This window comes from Chlamydotis macqueenii, chromosome 18 (assembly GCF_036417535.1).
Source record: "Chlamydotis macqueenii isolate bChlMac1 chromosome 18, bChlMac1.mat, whole genome shotgun sequence".
NCBI lineage: Eukaryota > Metazoa > Chordata > Aves > Otidiformes > Otididae > Chlamydotis > Chlamydotis macqueenii.
In genome coordinates this window covers 1,104,270-1,118,210 of record NC_141573.1, presented here as the reverse complement: position 1 = coordinate 1,118,210, position 13,941 = coordinate 1,104,270, and the positions used below count along the sequence as shown (strand labels likewise).

At 47.1% G+C, this 13,941-nt stretch overlaps 1 protein-coding gene across 2 annotated transcripts in view; it reads right to left on the bottom strand.

The window, feature by feature from the left end:
- RPTOR (regulatory associated protein of MTOR complex 1) overlaps positions 1-13,941 on the bottom strand; it is a 141,203-nt gene that overhangs the window by 83,263 nt on the left and 43,999 nt on the right. For both annotated transcript variants that reach the window (XM_086762678.1, XM_086762679.1), the window contains exons 5-7: positions 12,852-12,998; positions 8,788-8,963; positions 2,001-2,060 (exon numbers count right to left, since the gene is read on the bottom strand). In XM_086762678.1, the coding sequence (XP_086618804.1) occupies positions 2,001-2,060; positions 8,788-8,963; positions 12,852-12,998 (383 nt within the window). The remainder of the gene's footprint in view (positions 1-2,000; positions 2,061-8,787; positions 8,964-12,851; positions 12,999-13,941) is intronic.

Genomic DNA, 13,941 nt, shown 5'->3' with positions numbered 1-13,941 from the left:
TTCCTTCCTTTTTTCTTTACATTTCACTATCTGGCTCCAGATCTTTATTTCTAAACTAGGGTTTATTTTGGCTCCATCTCAGAAGATGTGTAATGTAAGTGCACATCAGGATACACCACACATTTACTCATCAGGATGCTGGTTCAGCCTAGATAATGAGAAACCTGAGCCCTTCAAAGAAGGTGCAGTCTCATTTCATCTCAAAGTCTGCAGCTTAATTGCAATATCAACTCTTTCCCCAGTTTTAAAGACAACTAAATTTAAATATTAGATATCCACAGGAACCTACTTCTGGCAGGCTTCCCATGCAGACAGCCTTTAAAGAACGCACGTGAGGTGTGGTATTACCGAGAAGAATCAAGAACACTGAAGAAAATTCTTTTTTTGTCAGTGAACGATTATGTAAAGAGTACTTAACCCTCAGCAGCACATCCAAGCGTTCAGCGAAGCCAACTCTTGAGCTACCCGGCTCAGACCTTCACTGACCCTCACCATATGTTCTTTGATCAGACACACTCTTGTAACAGGACGTTAATTGCAATTAACATAATACAGTCACTGTTCTGGAACACGCTTAGCCAGTGGCCTGAGGCGATCTCCGTTCGCGCTGACGAGTCCATCGGTGCAGAAGAATTTCTGCGTGCCTTTGCTGTCCAACAGCCGGAGGCGGGGAAAGCAGCACGCCCTCCGCTCTGCCCGTTTAAACAACAGTCAGGAGCCACGCGCCTCTCGGTCACCAACCAGCCTTTACCATCTAACCTTCCCGCACCCAGGAACCGCTGTCAGTGCAGCTCTGAGGACGCAGGCAAAGCAAGGTTAACCTGGGCAGATTTCCGTCCTGCTTCTCACCTCCTCAGGACCAAAAGGAAAACAAAACCCGCCACATGTTCACAACGGCGTTCAGAGAAAACAACGCCCAGCGGTGGACCCTTCCTCAGGCTGGTGCATCTCTGACAACCGCTCTAACGCTTCCTCCGATAGCTGGGGTCTCGTCTCTGCTACTTCAGTTGTAAACTGATAAATTACTAGAGTCAAAATTTCTCAGAAATTGAATGAGTTCTCTTTAATGAAGCAGTGCCAGAGAGTCTGAGTGTGTATCAATGCTCCAAGAACAGGGCTTCAAAAACAGTCTGCAGGGAGCATTGAGCCCCTGCATCTGATGGCTGCAAGCATCTACTCTCCGGTCTGTAAGAATACACTTCAACTGAAAAACAAGCAAACAAAAAAAACCCACAAAACAAGCCCTTAAAAAACCCAGCAAAGAGTACAGTGGGCAATTATTATTTCAAAGTCTACGTTGTTGGTATAAACTGAAGTAGAATTTGAAGAACAGTTGCCTTGGTTAATCAGTGTGCCTCAGCTGCCTGACACCCAGTAATTACGCCCAAATATTGCTGAGATGAAAGGATTAGAACAGGTTTCACTGGTGGTACGTCTGAAACATGACCACACCACCAGACAAAGAACAGGAGGACAGCACAGTGACGAAGTGACAAACTATTTTTGGTTTTCCTGTCCATAGTTGGGTTTGGTGACACGGGGTGTACGAGCACATCTCCTCTGTCAACGCTTCCACGGTCAAAACCCACGCCGAAACCAGCCACGCACGCGGCTTTTCAACGCCGGACTCCCAGGAACACGGCCACAGTCTGCGTTTGCAGCTGCCATTTCTCTGGCTAGCCTGGGATGACAGCTCGAGCAGCGAGAGCTGCGGGGCTCTGAACGAGCCGAGCCCCACAGAGCCCCAGCGCAGCTGTAACTCCTCGCCGCAGCGCTGCTCCACGAGCAACTGCTCACTTTTATGGCCACTGCTTATTTCAGCAACACATGGCAAGGCAAGAAATGACAAATACTGTACGTACAGACTCTGCAAAAAGCTTTCCAAAGAAATTTCCTCGCAGACAAACAAGAGAAATGCTAGAAATAACGAGGAAATTAAGAGCAACAGGGGAAGGAAAAAAGAAAAAAAAAAAAAAAAAAAATCACAAAATTCAGCTTACTTCTCTATTAAATCCAGTGTGACTCCCGGCACCAGTCTGACACTCTTCTGCATACAGAACCTGTGGAGAAGAGAATAAAAATAAAACATACTAATTGAATATTTAATCACAAGGTTCTCTGGAAAGAATATGGGAGAAGGTTTCTTTATTACAGTGCTTCTACTTTTAAAATGGCATTTGGGCAGGAAACTTTGCCATGGCATAATAAGAATCAAACCAGGCTCTCAATATTTGTCACACTCATGATTATGCAGCGATTTCCATCGTCAGGTGTCAAAACCGGGGTATTGTAACTGTCACAGCGACAAGTTTTCCAACACACAGCGGGGGGAAAGCGCTCACAGCCATCCAGCACGGTCTCTCGGGAGGAGCAAGACGACACGAGAGCCGAGGAGGTTTCTGCTGCTGGAATAATGAGTAGCGCTGGCTGGGTTTCCCTGAGAGATTTGACACCGCAGGCAGGAGAGTGAAAGGGAGGGAATGAGAGGGATGTGTCAAGTTCAAACACCTCAGCTATTTAATTAAAAAAAAAATGCTGACTCCATTTCACCAGCATTACAAATACCATTACTTCAGGAACAGCGGTCCTGGAAAACGTGGAGCCCTGGTAGCACTACTATTCGCTGCGCCTAGAAAATCCCGCAAGTCGCTAAACCCAAGCAAGCGTGGGAAGGCAGCACGACTGCCGGCCCAGTTTCCAAGCGCTCGACTCCCTCCTCCAGAACTTTCGGGGATATGCTTTGTGCCCCGAGGGAAGAAGTCGGAAATAATAGATCTGGGACGAAAAACCAGCAAATTCAACTTGAGAAACTGCTTCCTCAGCGATATCACCACCTTCCCATTTCCCCAGAATTCCAGAAATCCACTCTCTGTTGCTGATGAGGAATTTACCCACCGGCGTAGCACAGGTTGCTGTCTAACCCCACACTTGGCCCCGCGCGCGCAGTGAGGGACCGGGAGGGCTCGCTCCCAGCAAACCCACCTCCCGCAGCCGGCGGCGGCTGCAGCTGCTGCAGCAGGAGCCCTCCTGTCACCAGAGCCACGACAGCCACATCCGCACGGCTCTTCCGCAGGTAAAGGAGGGAGCAATCACTTCTTTAAAGACAAGATGTGCAGAGCCCATTTTTGCAATCTGAGGATGCCCCGGTTTTCCTGCGGATCCCCTGCCTGCGGGACATCCGTTAGTGCCAAGAACAGGGATGGGCTCTGAGAAGCCGAGCGGTCTCCAGGCTGCTTTTCTGATGTGCGCGCCATCCGTCACAAAAATCGCAGTCACAAAGCTATCCGTGAACGCTACAGCGGGATCCCTACACAATGTGCTCAAACATAAAACCTTACAACACTGCTTTGCAGAACCGCGCAGGGAAATGCCCTTCCCAAAGCAATCGGCAGGCAGGGCTCGGCACAGAACTGGGTCGCTGAACCAGGCTGGGGGCTCCCTGCAGGTTACGGACGCCAAAAGACTAACTCCTCTGCTCAACACCTCTACGTTATGACACACCTGAGAGAGGACCAGAACAGAGCCAACGCAGCATTGTACTGTTGCGTATTTGCTTTCTGTAAAGCAAAGGGAGTCCCACCCATCAGCATGTTCGGAGTATTCTGGATTTCCTTCGGAAGCCCCTCATCCGAGCTATGATTTGACCGGGCCCCGCTCACTTAGCAATGTTTCACAGGCTCACAAACTAACAGGACAGCGCTGCGCACGGCTGCAGGACACGATGTAAAAGAGGGATGAGCATCCTGATCCCGCTCAGCACAGCCAGCCTCCGGGCCAGGCGGCACGGGCCTGAACTGACAGCGGGCTTCCGCCTGGCAGCGGAGCGCTCTGCCACGGGGCAAACACACACGCTGCCCTCCTTCTGCAAGGATTCCTCCCAGGCACCGGGCTTTTCATTACAGCATGTGGGATCAGAAGCGGAAGCTCACCCCGCAGTGCGGACATTCAGGAGGCACAGCAGGAGAAGTGCCAGCGCAGCAGGCACCCCCTGCAACGCAGGCCAGGCGCAGCTCTGAGGGTCGCTCAGATTTCAGTTATGTGATTTGAGGTTGTGGCTCCTCAAAGATGACAGAATAAAACCAGATTGTGTTTGCCCACTGGCAGCTCATCCCTTGGGCCCTTACCATGGATCTGCATGGCGTTCCCCACCGCGGGAGTACGGCAGCAGGCGCTCACTGCTTCTCCAGCTACTGGGCCTGTTACAGTGAAAGCCCCTGCCGCTGCCCTGATTATTGTGAGAGATCACTTCATTAAGCCCTCGTTTAACCAGTAGCAGACGATCTGCATTTCCTCTCTCACAACCACTGATTGCCAAGAAGATGTAGTCGTAAACAAAATGTTCCTCATCCTGTATCTGCAGCCCCCTCCATCACTCCACGGCTCTAAACGTGCGGTCTCAAGCGATGCTGGTGTCATCATTGCAAATATCAGGGCAAATATATTAGAGCTGCAGGCAAACATGCCAATAAATGCCAGGCAAGGAAGAAGAAAACCAGAAATACGCATAACAACACTCAATTGGGTTCTGCTCAGATACCACAGGAATATTTTGACACCCAGTTTACTTTTTCTAAATAAATTTGTCTCCGATAACCCCCTGAAATCTCAAGTAGAAATGCAAAATAAATACATTTGGGAAAAACAAAAACAAAACAAACTTTAAATGTTTATTTCAAACAACCCAACAGGAAATCAGCTGGCACAGGTCAAGTTCTCTTTTCCAGGCACTTACAAGCTTGCTATACTAGCATTCTGCTGTGCAAACTGCAAATCTGAAATTCCCAAGTCTGAGCTGTTCCCAAACTTTGTTTCTTTTTGGTTTGGGAGTTTTCCAGCACTTTTGAGGAGCCCTATTACTCTTTTGTGAGTGGGACTTCAGGGTTCAAACCACAGGGTCCTTAAGACCACTCAGACGAGCACAGACTTCTCCCTGATGTGTGAAACTGTGAAAACACAATTGCAGCTTCTTTAAGTCTTGAGGGACTGACGATAACACAAGCACACGATGCCCTGTTGATGACAGCTTCCAATACAGCTGCGCTTTGCGTTAGACAGTGTGAGAGACACAGACCTGCGCAGACCAGTACACCGCACCGACGCCGATTTCTGCCCGTTTCTGCAGTAGCTGCGCCTGCGTCCCGCCCGGTGCCCATCCGTCACGACGAGCGATCCGCACGGCTCAGCGCTCAGCCTGCCTCACCCACGGTCATACGGAGCCACAGCGTGCATTGGGCACACATCAGCTCCCAACAGCCGCTCCGCACGGAGGTAAGCAGTACCAGGGTGGCCAGGGTTCCCACACTGCATTCCTGAGCTGCCAGGCTGCCGCGAAGCGTTTCACGTGCCACACTGGGAAGGGCACAGCCGCCCTGGGTTTCTCTCACCAGCATCCACCTTCCCTGAAACTGGACTGAAGTGGCTGCAGCTGCAACCCCATTTGATGAGCGATCTTGTCCATCACTTGTTTACTTCAAATACAGAGCACAAAATGGGATGTACAGAAATTTATTCATCAAACTTATCTGCCCATAAATTCCGTATATGAAACACCATTAGCCTGTCCATCTGGAACTGCGAAGATGCTCTATTTCAAACGCAACTCTGCAGGGTTCTGGGTCAGCTTCAGTGAAAGCGCTAGACTGAAGTGAAAGCGAAGTTTTAACAACCAAGGTGCACAACGTCCTTTTGGTTAACCGCCTGCTTCAGGACACCAGCACACTTCAGCCAGCTGGAACCAGGAGGGTCTGGCTCCACATCTGTTTTGTTGAACAGCAGCGAACAACAATGCTCTGCCAGCAAGCACTTCTTATGTCCAGGACTTGCATGCATAAAAACACAACAGCAGTAATAGCAATCAACAAGGAATATAAAAAGACCAGAATTTTCATCAGAGAACAGAGCAGAAATATTTGTGTGCAGTGAGCACCACACCCCATCGCTGGAGCTGACGCAGGAGGAAATGCTCTGCCTTCCAGGAGCTCACACGGCTTCTACCAGCACCAACCCACGAACGGCTGAGGTGAAGAGTCTTACATCCTTCCCCTGAGCTGCATTTTTACAAACCTCTCTCCTGTCAAACACCGATGAGACAAGTCTGAGAACATTTCATGCTTATGCCAGGTGTAGCTCTGCTTGAGAGCCTGCCCTGATCACCTCTCAGCCGTGTTCCCATGGAGATGAGCAACAGAAAATTCCTGAACAGATCACAATATCAATAAACCCTTCTCAGTATATATAAACCGTGCATTAAACACTGTTGTGTAAGCAGTTGAGATGTTTGGACAGGACTTCCAAAACAAAAAAAAAAACAAACCAAAATGAAACAACAACAACAACAACCTGAAAAACAACCAACCAAACCCTCAAAGTGAAGATGCGGAGGCTCTGTAAGTACGGCACAAGCTGTGAAGCATGGTCTGGTAATCGCGAGGGAAGGAGAACCCGGAGTCCCAGTGCCCGTAGCTTTCACTTTAATCACAAAGCGCCAGTTTGCTACAAGTCAGATAATCTTCAACAGGCATCAAAGCCTATGCTAGGAATTCCCACAAAGATTTAATGAATTAGATGAATTAGTGAAAACAACAAGAATTAAGTGGTGTCACTGTGTCCACACAGCGTTGATTTAACAAGCGGAATGAGTTATTCAGAATACCTGCAAGCCTCAGCAACTCCATCCTGAAAAGCAGTTGTTCTCCACAGTAACCCAGTGTTTCGGTGAAAAGATTCCCTCTGGAACTCGAACTCAAACCCTCATTTGGTGGACGCGGCAGGGTTAGGTTTGCGACTGGACTCAATGATCTTAAAGGTCTTTTCCAACCTAAGGGACTCCGATTTGCTGAATCTTGTGTCACTTTTTGTTTTACTTATTGGTTGTGCACTCCATTCAACAAGTGATTTCTTAAAAAGCATAGTTGCATTCACTGTCATCTGCTGCCAGCCTTGAGCTCACCAGGTGGAACACCCAGTTAAATTTCAAGGTCTTTCCCCACAGACAAAACCAGCAGAAACCTAAACTTCTTCCCATTTGGGCAGCAGTGAACTGACAGCGGCCATATGATAAAAGTACTTCCCTGCAACCATATTTTCCTGGTCATAAAACAGAGCATTTCTCAAAGTTCCCCCAAAGGAATTTTGCCAGACAGTCATTTTCCACAGCTCTTACAGAGCAGGATTTACGCAGGCAGCTCGAGACCGTCCAAACAGCGGCGTCCAGAGCTAGCCTCCCACCACCACGGCAGCATCAGGCAGGGCAAGGCAGCAAAGCTCCGCGTCAAGACCGTCACTTCAGCACTGAAGAGCTGTCACAGCAGCAGCTATATTTGAAGTTAACCTCCCCTCTCCTTTCACCTGTCCCAGAAGGGAAGCACATCATTCTCTCAGGATTAGAGGAGATTACATCTCTCTGGCTAATCAGCAGGCTCAGCCCCGCTGCAGCGCTGCAAGCGCTCACTTGTGAGTTTTGGTGAGCGGTTAGTATAGTAACCAGATCGGTATCTTAGAAAAACAACGTAATCTTTTGTTTTCACAATAGAAGAAGGAAAAAGCAAAACAAAATTTTAAAGCTGTGAGAGGAGTGCACACTTGCTTAACATATTTAGAGGTTTGCACTCCTTGGCTAAAACTCCCGGCTAGTGTCCCGTTACTTCAGACTCCTCGTCCACGACACCTCGGTCAGAAAAATCATTTTCTCCCTAGCTCTCTCAAAACCTTCCCTTGAAAATACTCCTAATGTCACTGAAGCTCTTTGCCCTGCTTCTCAAAATCATCCACGACTTCTGCCTGCGTTCACAAGCTGTGACTCTCTTCTGTGTGAGAAACGACCCTGTGAGCTCCCAAAATCAAAAATGGAACAGAAAAATATCTTGTGCTGTCCCTCACAGGAGCAAAAGGTATCCATCAAGAGCACTGTGTCTCTAAATCTGAGCCTGGTCAAATTAACTCGCTTACTCTGTTGCTTATAGACGTTAGAACGAGTGTAAGACTTGCAAGTCACTGCGAGTATCTCCAAAGACAGCTAACAACTCTTGAGACTCTGGTGACTCAACTGCTCACCACTGTCTGCAAAGCCCACAGGCTCACACCCGTTTTCACCTAGTCTGGTGAATGGCCTGACGTTGTTCATTCCAGACTGCGCATAACCTTGAGAGGATGGAGGGAAACGTGCCGGCAGGAATGACCGGACCGAGCTACGTACCACGCTGCGCGCGCTGGGCTTCTGGCGCCACGTCCTCAGCCAGCACCACGATTGTTTGTGATCCCCTCCATTGCTGGGTTAAAACACTGCTCCTCAAAACCTCCTGCTCTCCGGAGCAGCCTTTTGTAACTTTCTGCCTAATTAACTTGGTATGTCATTCCAGAACATCTTTCTTCGGTTTATCGCTCAGTTTCTCTCACTACAGCATTATTTAATGCTACTGTATTACTGACAGCAACTGCAATATTTGGAATAGGATTTGTACAAAGAACAATTCACAAAAAGTTGTATTGCACGATGTACTATTTCTGCTCTGAAGAAGCAGATATTTAATTCCCAGAATAGTAAATCCCTTAATCTGAGCAAACCTAAATATTGAGCTGGAATCTAAAACATACTAAGTAGAAGATATCAATATTTCCACCTTTCTAGGTCTGATTAACAAAACGCCATCCCAAAAGCATAGTACAAACCCTGTAATTCAATACTGCAGAGAAATTCAGGTTAGATGAAGCATTTGGATTAAGAAATCTATCATTTCAACAGACAAGCTACACAAATCACATGCCTTCAGGAACGGGGAAGATACTCACCATCTCAGAGCAATTTTTATCGGCGTAGTAAGGCATGACGTGAAGAGGTCAGCGGGCAGATCGGGGATCATGGGGAGCAGCTCATTGGCCTCGCAGGCTGCCAGCTGAATGCAGTTCTTCATGGAGGGCGGCAGAGGCATTTGGGCAAGGGGATGGTTTGGGTTAATTGCAGCCACCTGCAGAGATCAAGGCAATTACTCAGTGGCTGAATTCAGTCAAGTTCACGTAAATTGTTCTGTAAGCAATTAGACACAGACCTTGCAGCAGTCCAGCACTGACTCGCAGCTTCTTTCCGCAGAAACAGTCTCAAGGCAAAGCCACCCACATTTTCCTGCCCCAGCTCTGTAAGCTACAATTCTTTACCACCACCAACACCCTCACTGTGTTACTTATTGCTATCCCAGGGCAACTGACAATCCACAGCCTTTCCCACTAAACAGTAGTGGTGATATTAATTTAGCAATCACACTGAAATGTGCTACCATCAGATGGTGGTAATTCATTTGTTCTGAAAACAAGTCATAGCTGCCCAAGCACTCAGGTTTGCTACTTGCAAGGGCCCTGTCTGTCCAGAGGAAGGGCTAACAAATTTGAAGTATCACTGCTTGTAATTAACAGAGAAGGAAATGACAGATGTATTTTAAACCACCGTTACTGACACATTTATGGACCTATATAATTAGACTGAGAAACAAGCACTCGGTAGAAAAATCAAGCCCTTTTGAATTAACAGACGCGTTCAAGATAAACTTAGGAGGAACTTGGCCCCAGGACCGGAACCAGGAGGTGCCGTCATTTCAAGCGTTGAGCAGATCTGCCAGCCCCGCACCGCTCCTGCCGGGAGACTCCTCTTCCCAGGTCAGACACGAAGGCAGCTACAGAACAGGAGACGGTCCTCTCCCAGCAGATGGTGGAGTAGAAAAATTCTCCCCCACACATGATGCTGATGCCAGATAACATTCTGCCATGCTGTTGCTAAGCTAATTTTTTGAGAATTAATGTTGAAGATGGAAAAATAAAAGCTGTGCGCTCCTCAGCTCCTGAATGCCCAGTCAGTCATGTACCGGGCTGGAGGGGAGAGCGAGCAGGCGCTCCCACTGCAGCACCGAATCCCTGCACCGGGAACACCACCAGGTGCTAGGCAGCTGTAAGGTGCACCGTTGAAAAATTCGAGCAATAAAGTTGAAAATCAAGAAGTCAGATTGTGCTTTGCTGCACAGCTCCAGGAGACACAATCAGCCCGTGCTCCCGTACGGCTCACACGTGGCCTTAGGACGGCAGAACTTTGCTGAGTGAAACAAGGGTGAGTCGGAGAAACACGTCAGCGACAAGCCTGCTGTTCTGTCACCGCCACACAGCACGCTCCAAGCGCCTGCTTAATTCTCCAGAATCACGGTGTATTGATACGCACTCACAGAACCATCAGAGCCCGCTAATGACATGATTAAGAGCATCCAGTGCTATCACTCCCGCTCCGGGTTCCCAGCGGAGCACAGAGCTCCAGGTGGGCGCAGCCGGGGCTTTTCCAGCCAGGCTACGCCCGCTGCGCAGCCAGCGCGTCCCCTGCCACCTCCGGACAGCCGCAGCACGCCACGCGCCGGGCGGGCGGCCTCCGCGCCCTCCTTCACCACCAGTATTCCCTTACTGAAACCAAGACACTACTACACAGCTCTTCACTCACACACATTACCCATATCTTATTTACTAACAAAAGGGAAAAAAAAAAAAGTATAAGTATTTCCTACTCAGGTGCTGTTTTGCTGGCAGCTCTCTGAAGGAGACATTGCACCACGCGGTGCTGCAACGTTTTCCCAGGTATCTCAGAGAAGCGTTAGCTGCTCTCCTGTCACTCCCCAGTCAGCATCTCTTCTTGCACCTGCTCTCTTTGGGCGCTGAACAGGATTTAGATTTTCCATCAAGAAAGAGGACCAGCCTCTACATTCCACGATCAACAAAGTCCAAATACAGTGGGGTTGCAGAGCTACCCGTACACATGCTGTAATTAACGTATGTGTTTCTGGTGGAACTATGTATAATCTGACGGCACCTGGCCAGTGCGCTGTGCTATCCAAAAAAAAGGGATCTCAAAAATAAACCAAACAGCCACGGCTTCCCTCAGCCTTCACTCTGTCCGATTCAGAGAACGGCAAGCTCCTCTAATCTCCTTTTGGTAAGCTGGGCTAACAATTATCTTGATCACTCCAGCAGCCCCTCTGGAGTGCCAGCTCCAGCTTTGCTTCACTCCTCACGAATCTGAACAATTGCCAGTTTCCCAAAGGAATTCTCATCCATGCTTTGCATGACACTGTAAGCACTTTTCTACCTCTGTTACCAAGTCTTTTCTTTATATTAATAACAAGCAGCTATCTCAGTAAGTCGCCAGCAGCTAGTGAAATCTAAAGATACAGAATTGACAGCCGGCATACAAGCCTGAAAGTATTTTCATAATCAAATTATCTGCTAGTCTTAACCTGCTGTGCAGGGAGGAGAAACACTAAAGCAGTTCTCCTATATAACCTCACATATTTTGCAAAATAAAATTTTAAAAAAGCCAGAGCAAATGGAATGTAATATTTTTGTTGTAATGAAGACTGAAATCGTTACTGGTGCCCATCTCTCTCTCTGCAACCAGCCGTCCTGGTCTGCAGCCTGGTCTGACTTGCAGAGAGGAGCTTTTCCTCCGGAAGTTCACCTGAGCACTTTATCTCTTGCACAGCAGAAACCGCCGGAGACGCCTGCATCTGCTCACACCAGAGCAACTTCACCAGCGTTCTAGAGCCCAGCAAGAGCCAAGGGAAAAACCAACAACATTCATGAAGAAAGCAGGGAAAGGGAAGGTGCAGTCAGGCCCGTTTTTAACCTGCTCAGGAGCAGAATGAGAAAACAAAGCCAAAGTCCAGAAGTGTGCACTGCATAAACAGAAGAGAAAGGCTCCAAAAATATCACAGTGAAAGTCACAGGCTGACAGAAAAACTTGAAAAAGGAGAACAAAATACGATCACCAGACCCTGACCTAGACCTTGAAAGATGGTAACCTTCAAAAGGCCTCTATTGCCAGTACTGTAGATGTGTGTCGCGCAGTTTCATCTCCTCCCAAGCCACAGACTTTGGGAAGTTTCTTATCTTTACAGAGTATGGCATTACCACTGGTTGAAGAAAAGGAATAATGAAACGATCGACGTATCTCAAGCTACGAGACTGGCTTCTTCCAGTAGAATGGAATTTCCACCTGCCAGAAGAGTCACCACAAAAGCATCTCCAAAACACGGAATTTAGAATGAAAGGAAATAGAGCCAGGGATACTCTTAATATCTGCTTGAAGGGTCTGCTTGTGACAGTCAGTTGCCTGATTAATTAATATTTCTCCCTTGAAGCTGTTTGGTTCTTTTGGGTTTTTTTTTAAATACAACATCTTAGAACTGTGAGAGTGTAAAAAATGTGCCTTCTACATAAGCTAAAGCTAGGAGGAATTTCTGGCCGTGGGGAATCTTGCCATCCCAAGCTGCTGCACCAAGAATCCTGACTTCTCACCTTCCACTTTGCATTTCAGATTCACTTCAATAAATTTATTAGTAATTACATTTGCAACGAAAGATAGCTTTTCATCAGAAACACACTGAACTTCAGCAGTCTGTGAAACTGAAGCCACCAGCGACAATCCCTCTGTGTATCAGGTTTATTTTGTTTCGGTTTTGCATTTTCACATTCCCTTCAACAGCACAAAACTCTAACTGCATCCAAACACACACCAGATACCAGACTTTGCATCCAAAATAAATATGTCTACTTCACCTCAGCATTTATCTCAGCAGAAAAGACCATTAGGGCACAAATTGATTCTATTAACATTACCATTTAATTAGTGCTAATATTAAAAATTATTCCAAGTTTAATAGGATAGCAAACTGAACCAGAAAGATTGGAGTGGCAAAATTACTTGCAAATTAATTTGCCTTCCAACACAGTTTTAAACACATTTTTTAGCTGCATATAGCAAAGCGAGCTGAAACCGAGCCCTGCGGCACAAACAGAAATGAAATCTTTGCAAGGGACTGCGATCTCACCTCCAGCTCCTGCTCCCTCTGTAGTGCAAATTGCTTGAAGGACTTGACGATAAGGCCAGCGTTAGAGCAATCGTAGACGAAAATGGAAGGGCTGCCCATCCAAGTCTGCAGGTCGTATATGGACAGAGGAATATACTGAGTATAGTTCTGTAAGAAGGAAAAAAGAAAACACAACACTTGAGTTACAAAGAGACAGAGAAGCAACAGAACTTTCACTGATGAGATAACAGAATACACACAAAAAATTCCCAATTCCGAAATCACAAAACTAGACTGACCCCTGGGCATATCAATGAATACAAATACCAACCAACATCTGATAATAACAAGGTCTATGAACCCAATGCCAACACAAACCACACAGATTTTGCTGTGGTATTGTCTGAAGCTCTAAACTCTAACCTAAAATTCTAAAACGCAGCTAACAACTCCAAGCAGCATCTAACAGGCCAATTTTATCTCAGATTTCTGCAACACTGATAAAGGATGTAAACCAGCTGTCTTTAATTTATTAAACTTCTTGCACTGAAAACTCCACCAATAAATCAAGATTGATAATTAAGACTCTATAGCCCATCAGTAGCTAGCCCATCTTATTTTAATGAGATGCTTCATAATTTTATTACAGTCTTTAACTTCTGTGCAACTTTCAGAATTATCCAATAAAACTAAAACCAAAGCCTGCCTTCAATAAGAGAAGTACTGACAATTCGGTTTCTGTACATATGAAATGTTTTGTTCCTTGGCTTCTACCTTAACCCCTCCAAATAAATGGAGACAAGAGATTCTTAAAGTACAAGGATCAAACATTTAAAATCCGCTACGAAGGGCCACACCCTGAACTACGTCGCAGAACTGAAAATACAAACCGCAGCAGATCTCTGCCGTTTGAGCCTGCAAAGAGTCCCCACCAAACACCCCGTGGCTGAGCGCACCATCCTGCCTGTTCCTACCGCACTGAACGCTGCCCAGACCCACAGCGAGACGGTGCTGTTCCTGTCAGCGTCAGCAAGCCATGGATGGGATCACAACTGCCATTCAAAGAGCTGCATTAAACCAGTAAACTTGTACAAAAATAAAATTTTCAAGG